This window comes from Episyrphus balteatus, chromosome 4, assembly GCF_945859705.1.
Source record: "Episyrphus balteatus chromosome 4, idEpiBalt1.1, whole genome shotgun sequence".
NCBI classification, from domain to species: Eukaryota; Metazoa; Arthropoda; class Insecta; order Diptera; family Syrphidae; genus Episyrphus; species Episyrphus balteatus.
The window spans coordinates 38,281,846-38,307,182 of NC_079137.1; the positions used below are offsets into that span (position 1 = coordinate 38,281,846).

Here is a 25,337-nt window from a genome sequence, read left to right on the forward strand (position 1 = left end):
AGCCAGAATTCAAACAAAATATGAAAAAGATGCCATTGTTAAATTAGAAAAACTTTACAATGAGTGGAGAAATCACCAACGAAATAAAAACAAAACGCTTGAAAGCACCAAAAATAAAATAAAAGAATTTGCGTTGAAAATAGACGATCTCTTTGATATAGCACATCGAGATGCCTTGACCATTACTGAAAAAAAAACGCAGAATTGAAGAATTCAGATTTGATATTGGTAAGCTTTAGTATTATTATCATTTTAATTAGATCTTTGCTAATGTTGACTGATTTTAAAAGATACTGAAGATGACGCGGAAACACAGGGGACGGAGGAGGAAGCTCAAGAAGAAGTATATAGCCAGAATTCTGCGGATTGGGATAGAATGGATGTTTCTCTATCTCAGGCAACCTCTGGGCCATCGGGTAGCAGGAAAATGAGATGGAAGCGTAGTTGGATTCAGAACACCAGGAGCCACTCATCCTGCTAGGTGGATGGCCAAAGCTATTTATAGCTTAAAAATATTCATGTTTCGAAGCCAGTTTAAAATGAGTAACGAGGAACGTAACGCTCTCGGTGATATCTGCGTTTTCATCGTAAAAATTTACTGCAAGGCTTGGTTTAATGCCCCAAGAGCTTATCTGGCTCCTAAACAAGATCTTGATCTTTTGCGTGATTTCATTGAATACCGCAAGATAGACAAAGACATTTCAGAGAAGGCTCTTGCTAAATTCTCAAACCATTTATGGTATTTGAGTTCAGAGCTGGTAGGTCTGGCGTTCTTTGACCCAACTTTACCAGATGGCGAAAAATCAGAAATGGCCAACATAATTTTAAAAAACAGAGAAACAGAAACCAACAGAATAGTAAATCCAAAGCTACATCCACATGAAATTGAACAATTTGTCACAGCAGGGTTAAAAAATATTGTGAACAAAGAAACATTGAACTTTTTCGGCCGATTGAAAATAGACACAAGTTTTCTCAAAGAACCTCCAAATCTTTGGCCCGAAAACCCCCATTTTAAAGAAGGCTTTCAGAAAGTGAAAACACTTAAAGTCGTAAATGACATGGCAGAAAGAGGAGTCAAGTTAATAACCGATTTTAATAATCTTTTAACTAAAGATGAGGAACAAAAACAATATGTACTTCAGGTAGTCAGTGAGTGCCGAAAATTATATCCTGATGCTTCCAAAACTACTTTAAGTAAGTCACTTGATTAAATTTTTTAGTATTTACTTCAATAATTTTGTATAAGAAATTTAACACGATGTTAAGTATTTTGTTTTTTAGAAATCTGTTAAATGTTTCGATTTTTTTTTTTAAATAAAACAGTAAAAAAAAAAGTTTCATTTTAAATCGAGTTTGCACTTCAGCTCTTTTTGAGGTAAGTACTGAAAATTTAAATTGATGACAATATTTTTTTTTTTTTGTAAAACTAAACAAATTTTGAATCTGAATTATGTGTAATAACACTACCTTTCATTTAATATATAAAAAGTGAAAATAACCCCATCTGTTTGGGAGCTAGAGCTAATTTTCTTCGAAAAACAGTGAAAAAACAGAGATTTTTGATACTTTGAGCGAGTGTCGGCACCATTTAGACTTATCCAATCGAGCTTAAATTTTGGCTATCTAAAAATCTGCAAAGGCGGAACATTTTATGGGGTTCCCCCGACCAAATTTAGAAAATCGATTTCTTGCGGACACTCTAGTACGCACTTTTAAACTATTAGTATATTGAGGAACTGTTATACAGTTTTCTTAAATACACTGGATAGTTAATTCATGAACAAAGTTCAACTCCCGTAGAAGAACTATTATAAATTAATTGGTACGATTGTAATACACTGATCCCAACAAAAACTGTTATAATACAGTATAGAGTAGGTAGTAACTGACTTCCACTGAAACCTACCACCGTATTTATTTGAAACGTCCTTTGAAATGTTTCAGAAAGAGCTCACAGTTAAAATTAAAATTATATCACTTTGTTTAGAGACATTCATCTGGTTTATCAGTTATCACTTATCACCACAACAGCTCATTTGCTTGAAAACTGTCATAACTCAAAAAAACAGAAAACGAGTTTTAAATTTGGTATCGATCTATTTTTGTATGTAAAAAATTATTTTCTAAAACAAAACTAGTGCTCCTTCTTCGTCAGTTTTTAAAGTTAAGAAATGACTTTCTGCTGGATTAAAGACTCTATTTTATTCCAATATCTTCTGCATTTATAACTCAAACTCGTGATTTTTGAACTATGACGGTATTTAAGTAAATGAGCGATTTGTCAACTTTAAGTTAATAACAATAAAGAATGCCATAAATGTAATTGACGATAATGGTATTTTAGTCAAATATTATGTAGATTTAGTATGATGCAGTTCAAAACATGCCAAAAGTTTCTATAGGCTCAATTCCGTAAGGTGAAAAATCTCCGAGATATTTGAGCTTGAGCATTGCAAACTTTTAGAAGCAAGGTAGAGGGAAAACATTATAGTTAACAATTAACTTTATCATCCTTAATAGCATCAAAGCATTACCTATTTTCAATTCGGGTTATGAAATTTGTTCAAGATCACATGCCCTTAAAATATTATGGCTTGTATGTACATTGTACAAAGTAGGAGTATGTATGTTGGTATTATTGTTCCCCTATAACTTCAAAACTACTACTATTTAGTTCATTGGTTATAGGCTATGACGCACAGTGGGACGACCCATAGCAATAAATAAAAAAATCGAATATTATTGCAGTACTTTTGAGTGATTGGTATGTCATCCCAAATATATTTAGGTTCTAACTGCATCAAAATTATTTGCGTTTTCCAATTAGTGCAAAAGTTAACTCATCAAGGTATATAAATTAATATTTAAGTATAAAAAATTTTTTGTTTTATTGTTTTGGTTTTATTAGTGATTTTCCAAGTGTTGGTAGAAAAAAAAATTTTTTGACTTTGAGTAAGATTTTCTTTTTTACACCTAAAAGGCTCTCTGGGGTTTTATGGTTTTATACTCAGGAAAGTGTCCTCTAAAGGAATCAAGAAAAAAATCTTGCCCCAATTTGCCCCAAGTAATTATAATCGCGTTTTTTAGGTTCGACCCTCTATATCAAAAATGACCAAAATTTAAAAACTTGGCTGGATAGTGCGAAAACAGACGTTTTGATGGGTTCTGTTTGAAAATTCAACAACTTCTTGGCTTAGAGGAGTCAACAGGAGATGTAGAAGCTCAAATACAGGAAGTAACTAAATTTTATTACCTCAAAGTAAAGTAGAAGATGGAGCAGTCTTCTAGAAGACTCAATCGGTTCATGAGCGCTAAGGAATAATGCCTGAATTCTAATGTGAATATAACTAAAGCTATACATGATTGCGTAAGTGATAAAATCAATTTAAAACAAAAAAATGCTCTTTAAACCAATATTATTTATAACATTTTACCATTTTAATCAAAAATGATGGGATCAAATTCTATAAAAACGCAAAAATTCTTAGCAGTTGTCAAATTTCCGGTCAAACAGTTCACATATATCAAATTATGATCGAGATATATACCAATATTCATCAAAAAATTATATAGATCTTAGTTTTCCCCTAGAATTTAACCCGGACGACTTAAGTTATACCTCCGAAATCGACAATGAATAAAAAGTTTTGTTTCTTTATTTTTTTATTTTATTATTTGTTTTGAATATTCAAATTAAAGTGTTTTATTATCTATACTATTATTAGTTCTATTTTACATAAATTAAAATTATTTAAAAGAAAAGAAAAAATAATAATAAAAAGAAAATCCTAAAAAAAAGTTCGCTGCTCAGCTCTTTTAATTAAATAAAAATGAATTTCCTGGCTAAAACGTTTCCATTTATCTGGTTTTCATGTTTAATTCATAGATTTAGGTGTAAATAGACGTCTTAATGCAACTTTGCGTAGTTTCAGTCACTAAAACACATGATATTAGAAATGCCGATTTTTCCATACATTCGTTCCACTGTGTGACGGAGCCCTCTTGAAGCGAAAACTATGAACTAGAAGAAAATTCTTTTTAAAGTAGGTAAAGTGGCACTGTAAATATTTTATCAAATTATAACTTCCAAAACCAGCTAAAAACGCAGTTCTGTTATCGTAAGATCCTTGGAACTGTAAAAATCATCTGAACCAATTTTCAAGTTTCTGTTCCGGATCTACCTCGGTGTACAGATGAGGCAGAATGCCTTAAAACATGGTTAATTTTGCATGTATGCTTCTGAGACCATTATATTATCTCAAAAAAGAAACGAACACATTTTTTTTAGGTTATCGCGGAAATCTGACGTGATAAACCAAAATAGACTTCGAATCTGGCTTCAGCGACCCGAAAAACATATAATTAACATAGTCGCACTCCCAGATTTAAAAAAAATGTTCGAGGCTGTAACATTCGGACTTCGGACTCGGTTTCAGCGACCCTAAAAACCTATGGATTCCACTAAAAAAAACAGCCCAAAACACAATATAGAGAGTTACTATCCCTTATAAAAGGTTTGAGATAGTCATCGGAAAAAACCTGTTATCTTAAAAACTGTCCATTTTTCGACTTTCTGCCCATATTTGATCAGGAGCTTCAACAGAACAACATACTAAAATTTCAGACAATTTCACCGAGGGCCACTTCCCATACAAAATGTGCGGGGTCCTTTATAGAAATTTCAATATTTTTCAGATTGAAAGGTTACTTTAAAGCTAAAGAGACTCCATAATACACTAATTTTTCATCTGAACTAGCTTTAATCCATGCTCTCTTATACCTAAACCTTATTGTATGTATAGTACTATAGCATGACGAAATCAACTTTTTCTAACTTCTCCATCGTTCCGGTCAAAATAAAAATTTCGAGGTTTTATTCAAAACACCTCGAAATTTTTTTTTTTTTTGACACGAAACCAATACTTGACCTATAGAGCAGTAAAAAAAAAACCCTAAAGTCCTATTAATTGATAATACTAGTATTTAAAGAGTTTATAATTAGCGGACGAGCAAGACGCTTCAAACGATTGCATCTACTAACTAGTGGCCTGGGAGTGAAATTCTATTGCTTCTATTCTATATAGAAGTTTAGGGGAGAACGGGACATCACTAAGATGCATTCATTAATTCGGTGGCAAACTTCGTTATTTGGAAGATTTAAGAAAACCGAGTCTTAAGTACGGTTTCGTCCAATCGCTACTATTTGACCAAATTGTTAACAAATTCGCATAGAAAATAAAGTCGTACAGTGGAAACCGTCTTTAAAACCTATCCATCCACTCTGCAATGCAGCAAAGACTCTGGTTCATCAAGATATTGGGCAAAAGAAGTCTTTGCTAGCTGTATTGTTGTTGTCTGAAGTATAGTGAACTTTAATCGCACAGATAGTTCAACATTGGAGAGTTTCTATTGACCAGGTTTCCACTTTACTTTATACCATTATTTGTTTCTATTCATTTTTGTTGTTGGTATTTAGTTTTTGTATTTTATTGTTATTTAATTCAGGTATTTCCCCTTTCCCTCTCTTGTTGCTTATCTGACATTTTTCTTCATTTCTAGCAAAAAAAAAAAAAGAAGCGTACAAAACGTTGAATATGCGTAAAGAGCACGACCAAAAGAATTCTCGGCCTTGAGGTTATGCGCTGTTTTAACTTCTTTTTTTTTTTTGGCTTCGAACTCGATTTCACTTGATTTACAAAAAACAAAAAAAAAAAAACTAAAAATCGTTACATATATCTATAGGTACATTTTTGTGGTCTTTTATTTTTCGTATAGTATATTTTAAAAGCACAGCTAAGGAAGGTTGTTTATGAAGGTGCATCGGTGTAATGCAGCAACCAATGGAAGTAAGGGGATTTGTTGGCAATATACACTTTACTGGAAGAAGGGGAGAGGAATCTTAAAAGCAAGACGGGTTGATTAATAAGGTCTGTCTTTGGGTTCACGGAATGAATGAACAAATGGCGGATTAATGTATATAAACCTAACTATACAAACGTATATAAATTTTATTTTTATTTTTTTTTTTTTTTTTGCTTTCCTCAAAACAAGTATTTCTTAATTAACTTTCAATTCGAGCTGTTTGTTTGTTGTATCATGTGTTTTCTGTTGCATTGCTTTGGTTTATTGGAGAAATCTTGGATGGTTGCGTTTTGATTTTGGTTTTGGGTTTTTTTTTTTTCTTTCTTTCGTTTTTTTTTTTTTGTAAATTTAAGATCCGTTTATATGTATTTTACCTTGTTACTTAATTTGATGAATAATCAAGAGTCATGCAATATAATCAACCGGTAGTGAGTTCTTTATTTTGTCTTCTATTTAAGTTATGGGAAAAAGAAAGAGGTCAACAAAAAAATACTTACAATAAGATATAATTGTTAATGAACAGTTTACTCTAGAAATCAGTGAGAGTATAATTGATACGTGACTTGTATCATGAATCATGGAATACAATGCTCTTAAATGTCGATTGTTGAGTTTCAAAGTGGCATGAATTTTTTTATGTAGTAGATAGATATTAGTTTTGATTTTGAATTAATTTAAGAGTGTGAAAGTAGAAATGAACAGAACTTTTCACTAGAACTCTATTCAGACAAAATTACATTACGACCGGGAAAGTCAAAATAGGAAACAATATTCGCACTATGCTGAAAATTGGTACAGGTCTTTGATTCAAAATCAAAAGTGAATTGCAAAAGTCTCCATCAATTCCATATCGACAAAAAAGAAAAACAAAAATTATTCAAGCTTTGACTACGGCAACACCAAAAAGTGGGATTTATAATGTGGGCTATAGTGTTGCCTTTGATTTTTAACATTTTTGTTTCTATTAAAAAGTCATTTATTTTATAAAATTGACTAACCTACACGCTTTAGCCTTGTATGCTTTCAAGAAATATAAACAAAAAATCAATCGCAAAGCTTGTGGTTTCAAGAAATAGTGAATAAATCACCAAAATACACAGACAAAAAATTCGTGTTTATGTATGTATGTATGTACATATATGGGTCAAAATCATGGATGTCCAAAATTTTAGTTACAGGCATTTTTTACATCAAAACAACATTATATTAAAGTTTTTTAATTTATTGGTTAAAACAGTTGTTTTTTATAAGAAAAGTTTTTATTTCAATTCCATCTAATATACCCAAAAAAAAGCGTTCTCGGAATACTTCCATAATTCAAAAACTGATTTTCAAATGGATTAAACACACATTAAAGTCAATCATTTATTTGGTTATGAGTGAGTTTTAGTTTCATTTATAAGGAGCCTACATCAATTAACCGTCATTCTGGGAACTCTTGTTTTGGGATATATTGAGATTGCAAAACTATTTTTTTGTATGAAATTATGATCACAAATCGAGGTCACTGCAGTCTTTGTTTTTGCATTTGCTTGTACCAGGAGTTTGTAGGCCTACCTTTCTTTTTATTTCGAGGTCACTGCAGTTTATTCTCAAAAGTATTTCGTTTTACATTGCGGGATAAAAATAAAAATGAATTATGACAAAAACGGTTTTTCCGGGAGCGCTTTAGGACTCTACACTAAAAATATAGTCTTACCAACAAACATAACTCCGCCTGTTTTTGGTATTTTTAATCAAAATCCTATCCAAGTTCCTATGGCTGTATATTTCAGCAGTAAACAAAAAAACTTTACAAAAAAATTTATTTTGGCCAAGGTAGAAATGGGCCCTTCAAAAACGAAATAAAGCAATATTTTAATATTATTCAAGGACTACTACCGTAGTATAACAATGCAGCATTCAAATTAATACTATTTCTAGAACTACAGTCGTTTTGAAGAGATCACCACCATTTTGCAAAATTTTAGTTAGATGCTTCTTATTTCTGTTCGTTTTCGTTTACTTTTTTAAAAAAGACGAATTTTTCTAAAATAGTATTTATATTTATTATAAAAGTAACTTCAAGTTTTAGGACCTTATGATTTGAACGTTCGACTTAAGTCGTATGATTTTTGTAAAAACTCATATCGTGGTACTCAGAATAGATGTAGTCAAAATAAAGAAAGTGTTGTGACCAGAGACCAGAAATAACAGTCAACCTTTATTTTCAATCGGTTTCTATCGGAGAATCGGAGAGTTACCACATTACTTTAAATAGTTTCGGTTAAGGTTTGAGATTTATTTTTTAAAAATCAAAAATAAAGGTTATAGGTTGAGATTTATTTTTTTAAATATGTCTCAATGGTTGAGATTTTTACAAAAAAATAAATGGAAAAGGTCAACCTTTAACCGTTTTCGCTGAAAATAAATCAAAAATGGTCAATTCAAAGGAAAATGTCGAATATGTTAAAAATGTCTTTATATTGCAAAAATAAATATAAAAAGGATGTTTTTTTTTTTCTAAGTTTATGTATTAAATAGACTCTCAAAGTTCTTTAGACCCAAGATAATATCTCTTTTCGTTTAACGTAAAATCTAAAGACGAAAATGTGTTTTCCACTGTGATTCGAGTCGCTGGGACGACAAGCACAACCAATGCAATTTCGAATATTTCAGGAGACCTATGTTCTAATATCTAGGTCAAAGCGTTCAGCTTCTAGAAGCGTTTTGCCCGCCCAACTTCAAACGGCTATATCTAGGAATTTTGAAAAAAATTTAAAAAATGTTTTTGATGCCAAAAGGCAGCGGGGACTCTAACCTACATTTGGGTACAACTCCCATCCCTGTAGGTGCACGCGTTCTCAAGCCGGGAGAACTTAAGGGGGGAAATCCCTCCGGAATTTTTTATTTTTGAATTATTTTTTTTTTGCGTAATAAATTTATTTATCAACCGAAGAAACTATTTTCAGTGGTCTTAGCCTTAAATGAAGCCTCAAAAGTGCCTAGATAGTCCCGAAACCAATGCGCTCCGAACCTACCATAGTACGAAAACGAAAACTTTAAACGGATTTTTTTCGAAACTAGTTTTTTTCCGCGCCGTGCAATGTAACTCAAAAACTAATGAAGCTATCGACTTGAAATTTGAAGCAAATTACTCCTTAAATCAATGGCCACAACATGAACCTAAAAGTTGAATAAAATTTGTACAGTAAATATTTTTTTTAACTACTTCTTTGTAAAAAAAACATGTTTTTTTTCGTTTTTTTGATTTCTAATTTTTATTTTTCATTAAAAAAAAATAAATTTAGGTTCATGCAATGCGTACTAATATCATCTAACGGAAAAAAATTTCCTTTTTGATTTAAGATGATTTCCTGGACCTGTACATTGCACGGCGCAAACTAGAGGCGTCAACTTTGAAAGGCTCCAGAGCCGCCATTTTGTTATTTTTTCATTTCAAAAATTTTTTTTTCAATTCTTGATAATGTCAGTAATATCTTGTCTTTTTCCAAATTTCAATAAGTGCTTTCAGTTTTTCATAAAAAAATAGTGAAAAAGGTGTCGTCTGGAGGGATTTCCCCCCTTAAAAGACAAAAAAAAGTTGAGCCCGATTCTGAAAAAATAGGCATGATGTGGCGGTTTAACATGGAAGATGATTTTTTAAAAATCTGACAATGTGCAAAGCGTAGGCCCATGACACAAGCTATCATTTCCAGGAGCGTTCAAAGATTCGGGGATTTTTCGAAAAAAAATTTTACCCCAACTTTCAAACGCGATTTTCTCGGAATTTTGAAAAAAAAATCCAAAAACCAGATTATACCACTATCGGGTAGCTGAGAATATAAGCTTTCATATGGCACCACTCCCATGTCTCTTGGAATTGATACATTTGCAGATGAGATTTATTTTTTTCTCTCACCGATAGATCTCACTGGTTGACCGAAACATAAAAAAATACAAAATAAAGGTTTCTTTCAGACCTTGACCGAAATTTTTCATTTTTAAAAATAAAGGTTATTTTATGACCTTTATTGAAAATGACGACAAAAAAAAATTATTAAGGAACATTTCAAAAGGTTGAGATTTATTTCTGATCTCTGGATGTGACAATATTATTTGTATAAACATTTTCGAGAAAATTACCCACATTTGAGATTTCCCCTTAATTTCACTGATTTCAGTCCCACACTTTTTACTTGCTCTATAGGGCAAGTATTGGTTTCGTGTCGAAAAAAAAAATTGAGGTTTTAATCAAAACCAACATTACGATGATGGAGAATTCCGAAAAAGTGGGTCTCGCAATTCCGTCCGTGCGTCTGTACGTCTGTGCGTCTGTGCGGTTGTGCGTCCATCTGTACACATTTCCACAGCCTAAACGGGTATATGGATTTTCTTCAAATTTGGTACAGATGATTTTTATGGAATTCTGAAAGTTGGTTTTTTTTTGTTTTTTTATATCTCGTTTAGAACGTATACCTCCCATACAAAAAAATACGATATTACGAATTTCTCGAAAACGGCTCTAACGATTTTGATTAAACTTTGTATACGTAATATTTAAAGCAGTGGCAATAAAACTGCATTTTTATTTTTTCTCAAAAAGTCAAATAACAAAAAAAAAAATTTTTTCATTTAACAAAATGTTGCCCTAAATGTCGGCTCTTCCCCAATATCAGTTTTTTTTTTAACTTAGATCCAGCTTTTAAAATCTACAAGTAGACTAACATAAAAGTGCTTTGAGCTGCAAGAGCAAGTACGTGCGACCCCAGTCGTGCATTTTATTTTTTAAGTTTTTGCTATGTTTCTCCTAATGATAAAAATTAAATGAGGTCGTTTTAGAGAACTTCTAAAATACCATTTATATGACTCGATAACCAGTAAAAAAAAAATAAATCAAATCAAATACATAATAAGATGTTTCTTAATGGAAGTTATTTATTATTTTTGACAATTGATCATGTGTAAAGAAAAGGCCATTAGATCTTGAGCAGTTAACCAATAACCAGCTTACCAAATGGCGACCAGTAGTTTTTTTTTTTTACTAAACTGGATTTTTGTTTATATATTTTGAATCAGTAACTCTCTATGTTTATGTAGATACTTGACTCGTATTTAATCCACACGGTCTTCCTGCCTCTTTTTTTCTCCTCACTGCGCTGCCGCAACTATTCAAAACAATTGCAAAATCACATAATTCATTCGGTCCAGGCTTGAGCTTTTTCTTTCTTCTTTTTTTTTAATACTGAAAAAAGAAACTTTCTCCAATTTTTTTTTAGAATATTAAACTTTTACAATTTTATTACATATCATTTTGTTTTAATTTTATATATATTTTATTCTATGATAATGTTCATTAGTTTCTTAATAAATTTTGTCAGACAGTATGTAAACGATGTCACAAAACTAATTTTATTATAAACATAAACCTGTTGTGTCCGATGCGTGCGTACAATGCTCCAAATGGAATTGGGCCAGTGCGTGACACGTTTGAATTCATAACCAAATCAATCTAAAAAAGCTTCAAGATATCTATACGATTCGCACGAATCACACAATTTTAGTCATTAAAAATCCGCACCACACAATATCTGGCTTCATCCCAAAATACCTGTCTTCTGAGTCGTGTTTATACCTATTTGGCTTATATTGAGCTGCGGTCGTAAGACGTAAGGTCGTCTTGTAATAAACAGCTCTTGCCAATATTCTAGTAAAACATCGATCGATCAGACATTGTTGATCGTCATTCGTGTTTTTTTTTTTTTTTTTTTCTTCTTATTTTGTTCGTCATCAACATTTAACTCAAACAAATTAAAATACATGACAACAACAAATCTTGTTGTTGGTTTATTTTTTTTATTATTATTTTTTAGGTAAAAAAAAAAAAATAACATAAATTGGTTGAATGCGGTGTGGTTTGGAGTGTGGTTTTGTTCACTTAAGTTTCTTGCTTAATTTCCTTACCCCTTTTTTATATGTCGAAACAGTTAAAATCTCGATTGTTCCTCTGTGTCGTAGATTTGATACTCATTGAACCGGTCTTTAGTTCAAGCACGTAGCAAAAACAGGGTTCCAAATCTGAAACATTTTTGGAAAATAAAATCCACATGTTAACTAGTACCTTTTTCAATGTATTTTTGATGTTTTAATGATGATTCCGAAAAAAAAAACATCTGAAAAAGCATTCTAAACCAGATATCACATTATATTGAAGGCAATGCAGTTGTTTTTTTGAATAATGTTAATCCATTTAAATTTTTTTTTTTTTAATTACACCTCCCACCTGAACGGTGGAAGGTGTAATTAATTGCCTGCGATTCGCTTATAAATCTACCTGTAACTAATCGAAAAAAATACCTTTTATGAAAATCGGTTATATTTTACAAAACTCTAGAATATCATTTATCAATTTAAAATTTCCTTATTGCATCAATGTCCCCTTTGAAGAAAAATCCTAACCACGACCTGTTGTTATTGGTATGATTTCTCAAAACTTGGACCAGGAAAGCGAGGAATCAAAAAATGTTCAAAAAAAAAAAAAAAAACAAAACAACAAAGATAAGTCAACACTTTGTGCAAAGTTGTTGTCCAACTACTTTTGTTATGTTATTATTAAATCCTAAAGGTGACTTTTACTCTGTGTTTTGCTTGATATGTGTATCAACAAGTTTATACTGTTGATGGAAACCATCAACTTGGTTTTATTAATTTTCATTTTTTATTTTATATTAGCAGGTTTGCATAATTAAGACACACAAAAAAAACAACAAAAATAAGTTCTCTTTTATGTATATTTTTGAAGGTCTTTCTTTTTGTATGCCAATGCCAGATAGATATACATACACAAATATATATTTAATTTTATTTTATGTACTTTATCTGCATTTTTAATTAATTTAATTGGGTTTTGTGAACATGATGATATTATTATTGTGATGGCAAAACAAATTGGAAAAATTTATATTGGATCGGCTTAAATTTCTGTAACTTTGTAACTTCAATGAACGAATGCAACAACAACAAAAATACACATTTATAACTCTGAATAAGAAGAAAAAATAAAAAACTGTTTAATATTTGAAAACAACTATATCCTAATTACTCGTTTCCAACCACATTTAGATGTTCACTGTTTGGCCAAAAATTCTGTTTACTTTGATACATATATTTCCTTGAAGTTCTTAGATCACGTCATGCATAGACATTCTCTCACCGAGTTAAATAAATAATCGAAATGAGCAAGTTTAATTTAACGGTTTAGCTATTTTTAATTAATTATAAATTTTACATAATTCTGTAAAGGAAACCCTATGCTAATTATCTATCACATGGCAACCCTGACTCCTCCTAGATATTCCAGGAGCGCAACATCCTCCTTGTTCATTTCGGGAATATATTGCACACTACAAAGTGGAAGCGTGGCAATCGATGTGAGGAGGTCCACGTGACGTACATATACCGAGACCTTGTACTATTGGCTATGAAACACATCACCTTTGATTCAAAGTTTATTGAATATTATTTAAAGTTACACTCAACTTACATGCGTCCACTCATTTAATTACATTGAATGTTTAATACCATAAAAAGTAGAATTACAATTAAAATTAACATGATGCCACTTTGTTTTAAAAATATTCATCGTCGAAACTTAATCAAGCCGAAAAATAGGGGTTTGCTTTTATTCTCGTGTTTAAGACCCCGAAATGAATAGCTGACATTGAAAATTAGTTCAAACTCTACAATATTTTTTTCAACTTTTCAAAATTTCCTTTTGTTTATCAATTTTGTTGAGATTTATGAGAATATGAAGATCTCTTCGACCTTAAAAACATAATCAGAACCGCCAACCAAAGTCATTCAAAAGTAAAATAAACAAACAAACAATTAGGTTGATATTGTCATAAAATCTTATTAAAGAATTCAAAATGACATACATACCTCAACAAATTTGTGGTTCATTTAGAAAACATACTAACTCGTAGAATGGCATCTTTACCTTCAGTAATGTTTATGTATGTATTTTTTTTTTTTTGAAATACAAGTTGCTGAACTGTTTTTTTTTTCTTACGATTATAAATTTAATTAAATTAATTACACGTATAAAATACGTTCAGGAACTGTATGAGTTTCAATATTAAAGACAGAAAGGTACATTTCTGTCTTTAATTAAGATTATAAATTTGTTATGACGTTTTGGTAGTGTATTCTGAATAGTACATTCAAACTAGCCTGAGATACCATAACATTTTTTAACAGATTGGGCATAGAATTTGATAGTTCCTCAAAGCTTATAGTACGGAACGAAAAATTGTGTTATTGTACTTGTCCTTTCCGCTTAACTAGCCATTTAATTGTTCAAATCGATCTAAGATTTCGTGCTCTTTGGGCAAAATCTCTGTTTTATGAAATATCTCTTCTACTTTTTAGAACTTCTTCTTAATTCTCGCAAGTTATATTGGCCTTTTAATACCTCTTTAAAATATTGGTTGTATAAGGTCTCTAAGTAAAGATAAAATTTTTACTGTTTTTCATACATTTTTGTGATAACAAAATATTGGTTCCATTTTATTATTATATTTAGTATGTTGAAATAATATTACCATTTCTAACAATTATTTGTTTTTGTTTTCTCTTACAGAAAGTTCCGGTGTGCCTCATACAGTTTATAAGGGAAATCACAAAAAATATACAAAAGAATGCTTAATTATATTCGATAAAAAGACAGGTGATATGACATTAGAGAAATTAAATCACAATATACAGGTTAAGAAAACGCGGTAAGTTTATAATAATAATATACTCGTATTGAGAAATAAATAAATTTTGTATATTTTTTTTTAGGACTGAAGTGGCAAGCAAAACCGTTGGACCAGCTCCAAAATTAGAAAATAGCACAATGAGAGTATCCTCGAAAACAAAAGTTTCTACAGGCAGTCGAAAGAACAATATAAGTAAGTTGAATTAAAAAAAAATAAACAATTTAGCAATTAAAAAAAAAACCATTGGTGTAGTTGAATTTCATCTACCGAAAAAAAAAAAAATGATATTATCGTCTCAGATATAATGTTAGGTTAGGTTAGGTTAAAATGGCTGTCGGGCAAAAACCCGACCCACGTAGACCTTATAATGGGTCCATTGTGATACCATAAAAGACTAGCAAGTTTGGAAATTGGACTTCACTAGTGGAACCACTCGGAGCTTCTAATAAATAGGGATAGACTTTTGACGTCAATTTCTAGATCATTCGACAAGCTGCTGATATCGATACCCTGGTATACGATTTTATCTCCCATTTCTCGGTTAATAGAATGATAATACCAAATCGGATGACTACCTTGTAATCAATAACATCCTGATACCATAAGTTTAAATTTGTGGCATTTTCTAGAACGAGAAGTAAAATCGCAAACCATGGTATCCATACCAGCAGTGTGTTACAGTAAATATATGTAATTCAATTGAAAAACCAATAGTTGATCTTGACCATTTTTGATTCTATAAAAAGCTAAAAGTTTGTTAACAAAACTTGGTAAAATTTTTCCTAATGAAAGTGTGCCAGTTTTTCAGTGTTGAGTTAGAATTTAACTGCAAATTAACTTGACTCTATTTGACTCAAGAGGCACTTTTTTTTCAGTTGAGAATGAATACTTTTAAACCTTAAAAAGCTAATATAATTCAAACTCCTCGCTATAATAACACTCGTCACTATTTTATTCGGATATAGGCTCATAGTGTCACTACCGCTACCTTTTTAATAAATGGTTCAAACCTTTTCCTCTGAATCGGCTCTTGTCTGCAATTCATGTTTTTATAATAATCTTTATTTTAAAAAATTAACGTACTAATTCTTTCGTTTGTAACAAAATCTTGATTTTGAGATTGGACAGTTCAATTCCAGTCCAAGTTTCCAATTACGCATTTTTATTGCTTTAGCTAGGTACTTAGTTAAAAACGTAGATTTAAATATTTTGTTAGTTTGACTGTCCAAAACAGAGAACAAATTTTTAAAGATACTGTCTATGAACATATGGACTTTACTTGGAAAAATTTTATGTAATGTAGTGCCATATGCAAAAAGAATGAGCTTAACTCTATTTCACTTTACAGTATATTTTCTTGAGATCATATCAAGAAAATTAGAGAGATCTCAAGGTACTGAAAAGTGAGATATGAGCTTAAGCGCATTTTTTTTTGCTTACGACCCATAATATCGACTCTATCCGTCCCATTCTCTATTTCCCTTTTTTCCGTTGGGAAACAACAGAATCCTGAAAATGTTTCCTTCTTCATTTTTAAAGAAATAAATACTTTACACTCTGAAAGAAAAATCAAAACATGAGAAAATGTACACTCTTATTCACTTTAAATCCTCCAGTCTTATTTACAACTGATTGTAAGACGAACAATTCTTCTAAATGAAGCCTTTCGTCTTTAGATCTTAAAGCATTACAAAGTGCAAGAACAAAAAATTATAATTTTAGCAAAAAGAACATAAAATATGCCCTTGCTGATTCCAAGTGATATAATACAAAGACGATTTTTATTTTCATTTTTTTGCTACCTTCTCAAACTAGAGTCTAGACAGTTTAAAAATACCTTAACCATGACCATATATCTCCTTTCAAAGTCTAGTTAACAAAAAAAAAAAAACTTGTATCCAAAGATGCTGTAGAAACTTATTTTTCCAATCGCATCATTACTCTCGTGATTATATTCAAACATCATAGATAATGATTCCTTTTTATAAAGTCTTTTTATTTGCTTGAACGTTAATATTGATTTTATTTGTTTTCTTTTCAGTCGGCTTTGTACCGCGCAATTCACCAATGCAGCAACAACAGCAACAGCCACAAGGTTCATCGCCATCGACCGCCCCAGTCCATAAAAGTCCACAATCAGCTCCAGCGTAAGTTAATGATGTTTTATTTTTTTTTTTTGTATTGCCTAAGGTCAAGATTATAATGTTTTTTACTTTTTCTTTCAATAAAGATGGAATGCTAATAACGCTCAAGCAACACTACCAAGCATTCCAATGATAATTGATGATGATGACGCGGGTGCAATGTTCCAAGGCGCTGGTAGCGGCGGAAGCTGTGGAGCCGGAAGTGCGAGCTCCATTGCCAACTTGTCATCCTCATCGTCAGCGTCTAGCCACAATAATTCAGGTGACTTCCATATGCCCCAGCATCAGCAACAACAGTCGCAACAAAAGCAATCGAAATCGCACTACAATCACCAACCGCCTCAGCAACAACAAAAGCACCACAATCAACGACACCAGCAGCAGCAGCAGCAACAACAACAACAACAATCACAACAACAGCAATGGCATCAACAACTGCAGCACCAGCAACAACAGCAGCAGCAGCAAATGCGACAGCCGAGCCCATCACAACAGCAATATCATAATAATCAAAATAACCGAATGTACCATAATAATTCTAGCAGTAATAATTCCAATGTAATTGGCATGAGCGGCATTGGCGGCAGCAGCAATAATTGCAGGCCGAGCAGTAGCAGTAGTAGTATAGGTCCAGATCAGACGGCATCACAGATGTTGGCAAGTTCTGCGGCGGCACTTGAGCAGGTAAAATTGCATTTTTCAACTATTTTTTTTTTGTTTTGTTTATATAATATAATTAAGTATTTACTGCATTTGAAATGTTTCATAATGCTGCAAAAACCTAATTAAAATTGTTCACCTTGTTGAAATGAATAATTTATCAATTAAATGATTCATTACAAAAAGCAGCAATTTTATTAAGTTAGAAACTAATCAATTACTTTATAATTATTGTATTTTAATAGAAAACAAAAAAGCGAGGGTTACTTCTCTGTGCTCCAATTGTACATGCATAATTTTACAAAATTGTTCAAAACTCTATTCTTATTATGATAAATAGTTCCTTATTAAGCTTTAAGTATTGAAGTGGCTTTGATGTCGACTCTTATGTCGTTTTAAGTTAGACGTAAAAAAGTGCTCGGAAGCATAAAAAACCCTTCAGAAACCGTTTTATTTTTTATTGGCACGAAAAAAAAAAACAAATAAAACGCTTCTCAGAAGATAAGTTCTCTCTTTGGTCTGAGTCTCTTCAAAACTTCTACAATTGTTCTTGTTTTCGTAGAAGAGAGCGCTCACGAAAGAGTAAACAATTTCCTCACCCTGAAAAATTTTCTTTATTCAGAAGTGAATTCTATTTTATTTAAAATTTCAGTGGAGGTAATTTAAACTAATCCATTGGATTTCAGAACGAGTGATTCTTGAGTGAAACCAATCGAAAACGACATTAGTTCAGTCAATCGCTATTCTACGCTTCCATTACGAAAAACATTGCTTTGTTTTAAAATTGTAGAATTGTCCTATTGCCAACGTTAATCTTAAATTTGATTTTCGTTACTTCTATAATGTGTTGACCAAATACCAAATTGTAACCCAACACATTTAGTCCTCATGCCTCATAAGTAATTGTGTTACTAGAAGGAACAGCGAGTTAACCATCCTCTATTCGATCCAAGCAAAAAAAATTCTAATGAATGGCCAGAGACTTAATTCTGAGTTCGACAGATCACTAGTTTTGTCTTTTTCACAAAAGAAATCTTCCAGATGACCCTTTCGTTTAATGGAGAGAGTAGGGCAAGTACAGAGAAGATGCTGAACTGTTTCTTCTTTGTCCGTGCAGCTCCTGCAGAATAGAATAAATACCAAATCTATTGGCGTGTCTACCTATTAGACAGTGTTTCATGTTTCATGACCATATTTGTTTGGTTGCTTACTTTTTCTGCCGTACAATTCCCTGGAATATCTCTATGAACCGGGCACCCACGAGAGGTGAATGTTTAACTTTTAGCAACGTAGTGGATTTTGAAGAAAAATAGGGAAGATATTTGAGAGCAGCTTGGCTATCCGAATGTCCGTTTTGTATATGATGCGTTCTGAGCAGTGTTGCCAAAAACTAGATTTATCATAGTTTTCATGAATTCTGACCTCAAATCATGAAATCATGATTTTTTTCTCAAATCATGATTTTTTTAACTTTTTTTATTTCCTAAGCAATTAACTTCAGAACATGCACCTCTATTGCTCTTCCAGCTCTTTTCCATAGAAAATTGGTTAAGAAGTGGGTCTTCCTGAGAAAAAGCTTCTCAAAGTTCATTAATTCAAATGGACTTGGGCCATTATTATCCTAAATGCCTTATATTAACCTTGAAACACGCTTGAATGGTCTTGCCTGGCGAAAGAAAAATAGGATCTCTAGTTTTTTTTGAACATATTTTGCTTCATAGAATTCCATGACGATTCTTTCGGATTGCAATTTTATAAATTCTAGTTTCCTCCTTCTGAATTTTGTTCGGCAAAGAGCTTTGTTGTTTTTATATCAACACAATATTGGTCTCAGCCGATGTTTGCTTAACTGAGAGGAAAGGAGTATCTTTCTCCGGAATCTCAGCGAAGACTTTTCTTTCTTAAAAATTGTATCTAATCGTAATTTTTTGTTCATTTTTATTCACAGGAAATCGGTGTTCTCAGCTCGTCTGACTCGAGTACAGATACCGACTCAAGTGGCAGTGATAGTGGCTCAGACTCGGATGACAGCAATGAAGATTATTCTCAGCAGAACTCCCAATCCCTGCATCAGCAACAATCCATGCAACATCAACTTCCAAATCTTCAAGCAACCATACAACCACCACAACAACAACAATCACAGCAACAATCAAGTGGTTATGCGAATGGTGGCTTTACAAATGTCCTGCATGATGACCTACAACTATCCGAATCCAATTCATCATCTTCATCAGACGACGATGATGATTAAAAATAAATTCAACAAAAGAAAACAAAAGAATCAAAATAAAAAAAAAATACTTTTACACTATTATTCTAACCGACCACACTATTAACTAATCGCATCCAAGAAACGGAGAGAAAACGAAAGAAAAACTGCAACAGAAAAAAATTAAACAAAAGCAAAATAAAAAACACAAAATCTAAAATATTTATATATATATTTGTAAAAACAAAAAAAAAATAATTTAAAACAAAAGAAAACAAGAATCAAAAGCAAGTATCCCTGTTCCGGATTTCTCTCTTCAAAAACAAAACAAAAATAATAAATCAAAATAATAATATCTCCTCCTTCATAATTTTATTAAATTGTAAAAAGAAAAAAAGAAAAACACAAAATACAAGCACATCCAATTATTTTTATTGTAATGAAACAAAACAAAAAACTGATAAAAAGAAAGAACACAAAAAACGTCTTCTTTATTAATTATTTAGTTAATAATAAAATTTATTTTTCCCAAAATTTGTATTAAACAAAAAAAAAACATATGAAAATATATATAAATACATATATGTAATAGAGAATATGCCCTTAAAAATATGCCTTTTTAAATACATAAAAAAAAGAAATAAATAAAAAAAACAAGTAATTTAAATTAAAAAAAAAAACACAAACTTATTATGAATTATAAATTAAACAAAACTAAAATCAGTTCTTTTTTAACATACAGTAAACAAAGAAAAGTAATATGAAAGAAAACAAAAATAGTGGTTTCTGGTAGGAAAAATTTTACTAAAACAAATATAGTTTTTGTTTCAAAACTAAAACCAAAAAAAAAGATGTTATTTTGTATATTTTGTTCTCATTCGCACAGACGCAGTCGTTTTTTTTTTCATTTTTGTACGATAAATTATATTGTTTTTTTTTTTTAAGATTTTGCCTTTTAGTAAAATTAATTCTTTTGTAAATTATTTTTTTTTTACCATTTGTTTATGTTAACAAAACAAAAAAAAACTAAACATTTGAAGAGATTTTGTTCAAAATCATCGACAATTAATTAGATTTAAATTGTATTTAAATTTTATTTAAATTATTATAAAAAGTTTGCAAGCTTGGATTCTGAGATAATCTAGGAAAGCTCTCTAGAGCTAATTTTTTTTCTATAGCCATTCAGTCAATAATAGCTGTTATATGCTTAAAACTTGGAAGCCGGTCTTTTAAACCTAACTCTAATTTGAATGTTTATATTTTTATTTAATATAAAATAGCTCTAATTTTAAAGTTTCTTTTTATTTATTTAAATAAATAAAAACAAAAAAAGTATTTAAGTATATGCGTATAGGACCTAAGGTCTTTTAAATGCAATTTAAAGAGCACTTATTAGAAAGATAGCACAGTGTATTTGAGTGTATTATTATCTTATAATATTCCACGAATGGCTTCCATTTAAAGCTGGGGGACATTTAAAGTTATTTAAATACTTTTTGTAAGGTTAAAATAATGCAAGCCTAATATTAAAGGCAACTAAAACTTGAGGCAAAGAACAATCTAATGAAGGAAGAATTTACAAACACCATTCTAGTTATTCTTCCTCTGTAAGAGGTTTGCATTCATATTTCAGATATTCATATTTGACAAACGAAACGAAAGCAAACCAATTAGTTTTTGTGTATCTATTTTATTTATACATACGTGGTTCACATCCTGTTAAATTTACACATTTTTTATCGTAAAGCAACCAAACAAATACTTAGTATTAGTAGGAACTATAAAATTGTACTTTTTTGTACCAACTATTCGTACTAGCAAAGTGTTTGTGTAAAGCATTAGACCTTCTGGTTGGCTTGAAATTAAATCTTAATGCAATTTGCATGGTTTATTTTTGAACTTAAGAATGGTTTAAGCCGTTCTTTTTTGTACAGATGAAAAGCCTACATGTGAATTTAAATTTCTATCCAATCAAATCCTCTCTATTAGTTTAAGATTCATTTTGTGCTTAAAATGAAGTTTACAAGGAACTGATTAAATATTTTTTTTTTTTTCAATTACACTTTTAACATTTGTGACTGGACACAAACATTCTTCGAGATCATAAAAACAAACCCGCAGCAGTCCTGCAAAGTTGGACTTCCATTAAGCTAGCCATGTAATGTCTGTTAGAACATTTTTTCGACTTTTTAGAAATATTGGTCTTTGTTTCTAAAAACGAACACTTAGTTAGCTAGAACTTACTCTCAATTAGGACAATATTATCAGGGGCCTGTTTCTCGTCAAGCTACATCCACTATATCTGCTACATTTACTGCATCGACGATCCTAAAAACCAATAAAAAGATTCATTGAATGTTGAAAATATTGTTTGTGGTCGGAATGATTTATAAATACTAAAATTTTATCCGTGAGGTTCGATGAGGCGGACATATTGGAGTTTGAAGACGTTGATGAAGCTGATAGCCCCCAGTAGCTTTTTTGCAGTATTGCTGCATAATAGGGCTAAACATATTCTCTCAAGTAAAAAAAAAAACATTCGGGGTATGTTTATTAATCCGTTTATTTATTAACTGGGATCTGTCAGGACATTTTTGCTATCTTGACCATTTTTTTTTTCGTCTATCGGAATTTATTTCAATGGATCAAAAATCATATGCATCAAAATTCCCCTAGAAAGTATTGCCGATACTAATAAATTCCGAAAAAAAAAATTATAATTTCCGATTCTATGTTTAAAACAAGGGAAATTTGAATATTTAATAGCCTCCGTTGAGTGTTATTACTTGAACATTTGCTGTACCAGTGAAAAAAATTGCTCAATTTTAAGGGATTTATAACAATGGCATAACTCTAAAAGCAAATAAGTGGTATTATGTACTAATTTTATGTTTCAATGTTTTATAAAATCATCTGAAAGAGTTACCATAAGCTATATTATAATTATTTAAAAACACTTTCGTAATTCGGAAGAAATCTTCCAAACTCTGTCTAGGATGCGAGAAGAACGAATTTGTACACTTCGTTTGTTTGTCATTTTTGGTGATTGAATTACTTCAAATTTTGTCACAGCAAGACTAATTAAACTCTAAGCACATTATCATTAGAATCGCATTTTAATTTTGGGTGTGTGTGTGCTTTTTGCTTTGATACCGTCTTCTTTTTAGAGGAAAAAAACTGTCATTCAATGGAAAATGAAAACTTTTAGAAGCATTCGGAATGGTTGAATAGTTCAAACAAATATTTGTCATATTGAAACAGTAATAATGACTCATCTGTGCAAACATTTATATACAGTCGAGGTTCCTGAGAACTAAGAAAAGTACTGAATTAATCTTTTTTCCTCACTTTTTATTTTTTGAAGACTATAATTATTTTTACTTGCTCTATAGGGCAAGTATTGGTTTCGTGTAGAAAAAAAAAATCGAGGTTTTAATCAAAACCAACATTACGATGATGGAGAAGATCAAAAAAGTGGTTTTCGTCATGCCGTCCGTCGGTCTGTGCGTGTGTGCGTCTGTGCGTCTGTGCGTCTGTGCGTCTGTGCGTCCATCTGTACATCGAGCTAGGGCCTAAACGGATGGATGGATTTGCTTGAAACTTGGTACAGATGATTTTTACGTAATTCCCTAGACCCGTTTTTTTTATTTTTTTAATATCTCCATTTTAACGCATACCTCCCATATAACGTTTTCGAGGTATTGCAAATTTCTCGAAAACGGCTCTAACGATTTTGATCAAATTTGGTGTGCGGAATACTCTTATTGATTCCAACAAAACTGCGTTTTTAGTTTTTCTCAAAAAATGCGGAGAATGGAAATATGGCGTTGCCGTTTTTCGAAAATTGACATATTTTTTAAGTTCATATATTTTATCAAAGCATTAGTTATTTTATTTAAAATTTACAGAGATCATTAGGTATAAAATGTTAAAAAAAAAAAATATTTTTAAAAACATTTTTGAAAAAAAAAAATTTTAATTTAATTTTTAAACTTTTGATTTTTTTTTTTGATTTTTTTTTCTACAAAATCTTAAATTTCCAATAGATATTTAAGATAAAGATACTGTGAACTACAAGAGCAAGTACGTGCGACCCAGTCGTGCATTTTATTTTTTTAATTTAACAACAATGTATGTTTAGAACAACCGTTTACCTAATTAAATGATCTCAAAACGTTACACTTTGGTTTGCTCCTTAAAAATTAATTTATTTGTCGATTCTGTATATTTTTTTCAAAAAATTCACTTCTTCAATTTTCAAATATTCTTTCAAAGAGGTTATATTTTTTTTCTATGTATGTATGTTTCAAACTAATTGATGATTTTGGACAAAGTTTTATACAATCTTCCATCTCCTCTTCCAATTTTAATAAGCAACACGTATTTATTTGTAAGCAAATTTAGTTATTAAAAAAAAACATAAACAAAATGAAATTCTGAAAAATTGTGCCTAAAAACTTAAAAAACAAAAAAAATTACCAAAACAACGTTTTAAACAAAAAAAAAAATACCAAAATTTGTAAACCTGATGTTTGCTCACAAAGAAATTTTTGTGTCCAAAATTAAAAATAAAAACTATGTCTAGGACATAAAAATAATTAAAAACAAAAAAAAAAGAAAACCTTCTCCTCCCCCTTTACCATACAAAGCACACACACACACACACAATGACAACTCTTGCATAAACTCATTCGGACAACGGACTTGGATTTTTTCTTAAATTATATAAATAATACGCCCTATATAATAAAACTTTTTTTTTATTTTATTGTAAACATAATTTAATTGCGATTTTATTTTAGCTTAATAATTATGATATTTGTCTTTTTAATGAATTTTCTTTCCTTTCATGCGTTTTCTTTTTTTCTCTCTATCTCTTCTTTTGCTTTGTGTTGATTTAGAAAAATTTTCGAAGTAAACTATTCATAAATATAATAATTATAAATAAAATAAAAATAAAAAACTATTTTTTTATTAGCCAATACTCTTGTGTATTAAATTAAAATACAATTTATAAATAATTAAATTAGAAGCAAAACAAAGAAAGCGGCTATAAGTTTTTAACCGCCGAATAGTACAGGAAAGTTAGTAAAAAAACAGGCATTTTGTGGAACGAAATACAGGACGGCTGAATTTTTCAAATCTGAAAAAGGGGTATTAGAAAAGCTTAAGTCCTGGTTTTCGGGACGCCACCCCCCTGGCGAAATCCGCCATTTTGGAAAACGCGAATCACTCTATATCTCCAAAACTATGGGTCCTATAGAAATGGTTGTCAGACCAAAGTTCTTGGAAATTTAATTATCTTTTTCTTTGTAGTACATTATTTTTCTCAGTTTTGAGGTTATGTTGTTTTAATTTATTTTTTTTCGGTTTTCTTAAGATTATAACAATCCCAGTACTAGTTACATAATTTTTTAAACAGTAAAAGTTATAGACCATCAAATTTCCAATAATTTGGTATATTTTCAAAAGTCATGCGATGTATGAGTCGAAAGTTATTGAATTGAAAACTATAGTCTAAGTACAGGAAAGTTAGTAAAGAAATCAGGCATTTTGTGGAACGAATTAAAGGGAGGCTGATTTTTTCAAACCTGAAAGAAGGGTATTAGAAAAGCTTAAGTCCTGGTTTTCGGGACACCAACCCCCTGGCAAAATACGCCATTTTTTAAAACGCGAATTGGTCTATATCTCCCAAACTATTGGCTTGATCGAATA

At 30.9% G+C, this 25,337-nt stretch overlaps 1 protein-coding gene across 2 annotated transcripts in view; it reads left to right on the forward strand.

The window, feature by feature from the left end:
- Positions 1–19,880, forward strand: part of LOC129920279 (ell-associated factor Eaf) — a 61,402-nt gene extending 41,522 nt beyond the window's left edge. For both annotated transcript variants that reach the window (XM_056001598.1, XM_056001597.1), the window contains 5 exons: positions 14,486–14,624; positions 14,689–14,798; positions 16,648–16,753; positions 16,837–17,434; positions 19,359–19,880. In XM_056001598.1, the coding sequence (XP_055857573.1) occupies positions 14,486–14,624; positions 14,689–14,798; positions 16,648–16,753; positions 16,837–17,434; positions 19,359–19,664 (1,259 nt within the window). In that variant the 3' untranslated portion in view covers positions 19,665–19,880. The remainder of the gene's footprint in view (positions 1–14,485; positions 14,625–14,688; positions 14,799–16,647; positions 16,754–16,836; positions 17,435–19,358) is intronic.
- The last annotated feature ends 5,457 nt before the right edge of the window (positions 19,881–25,337 follow it).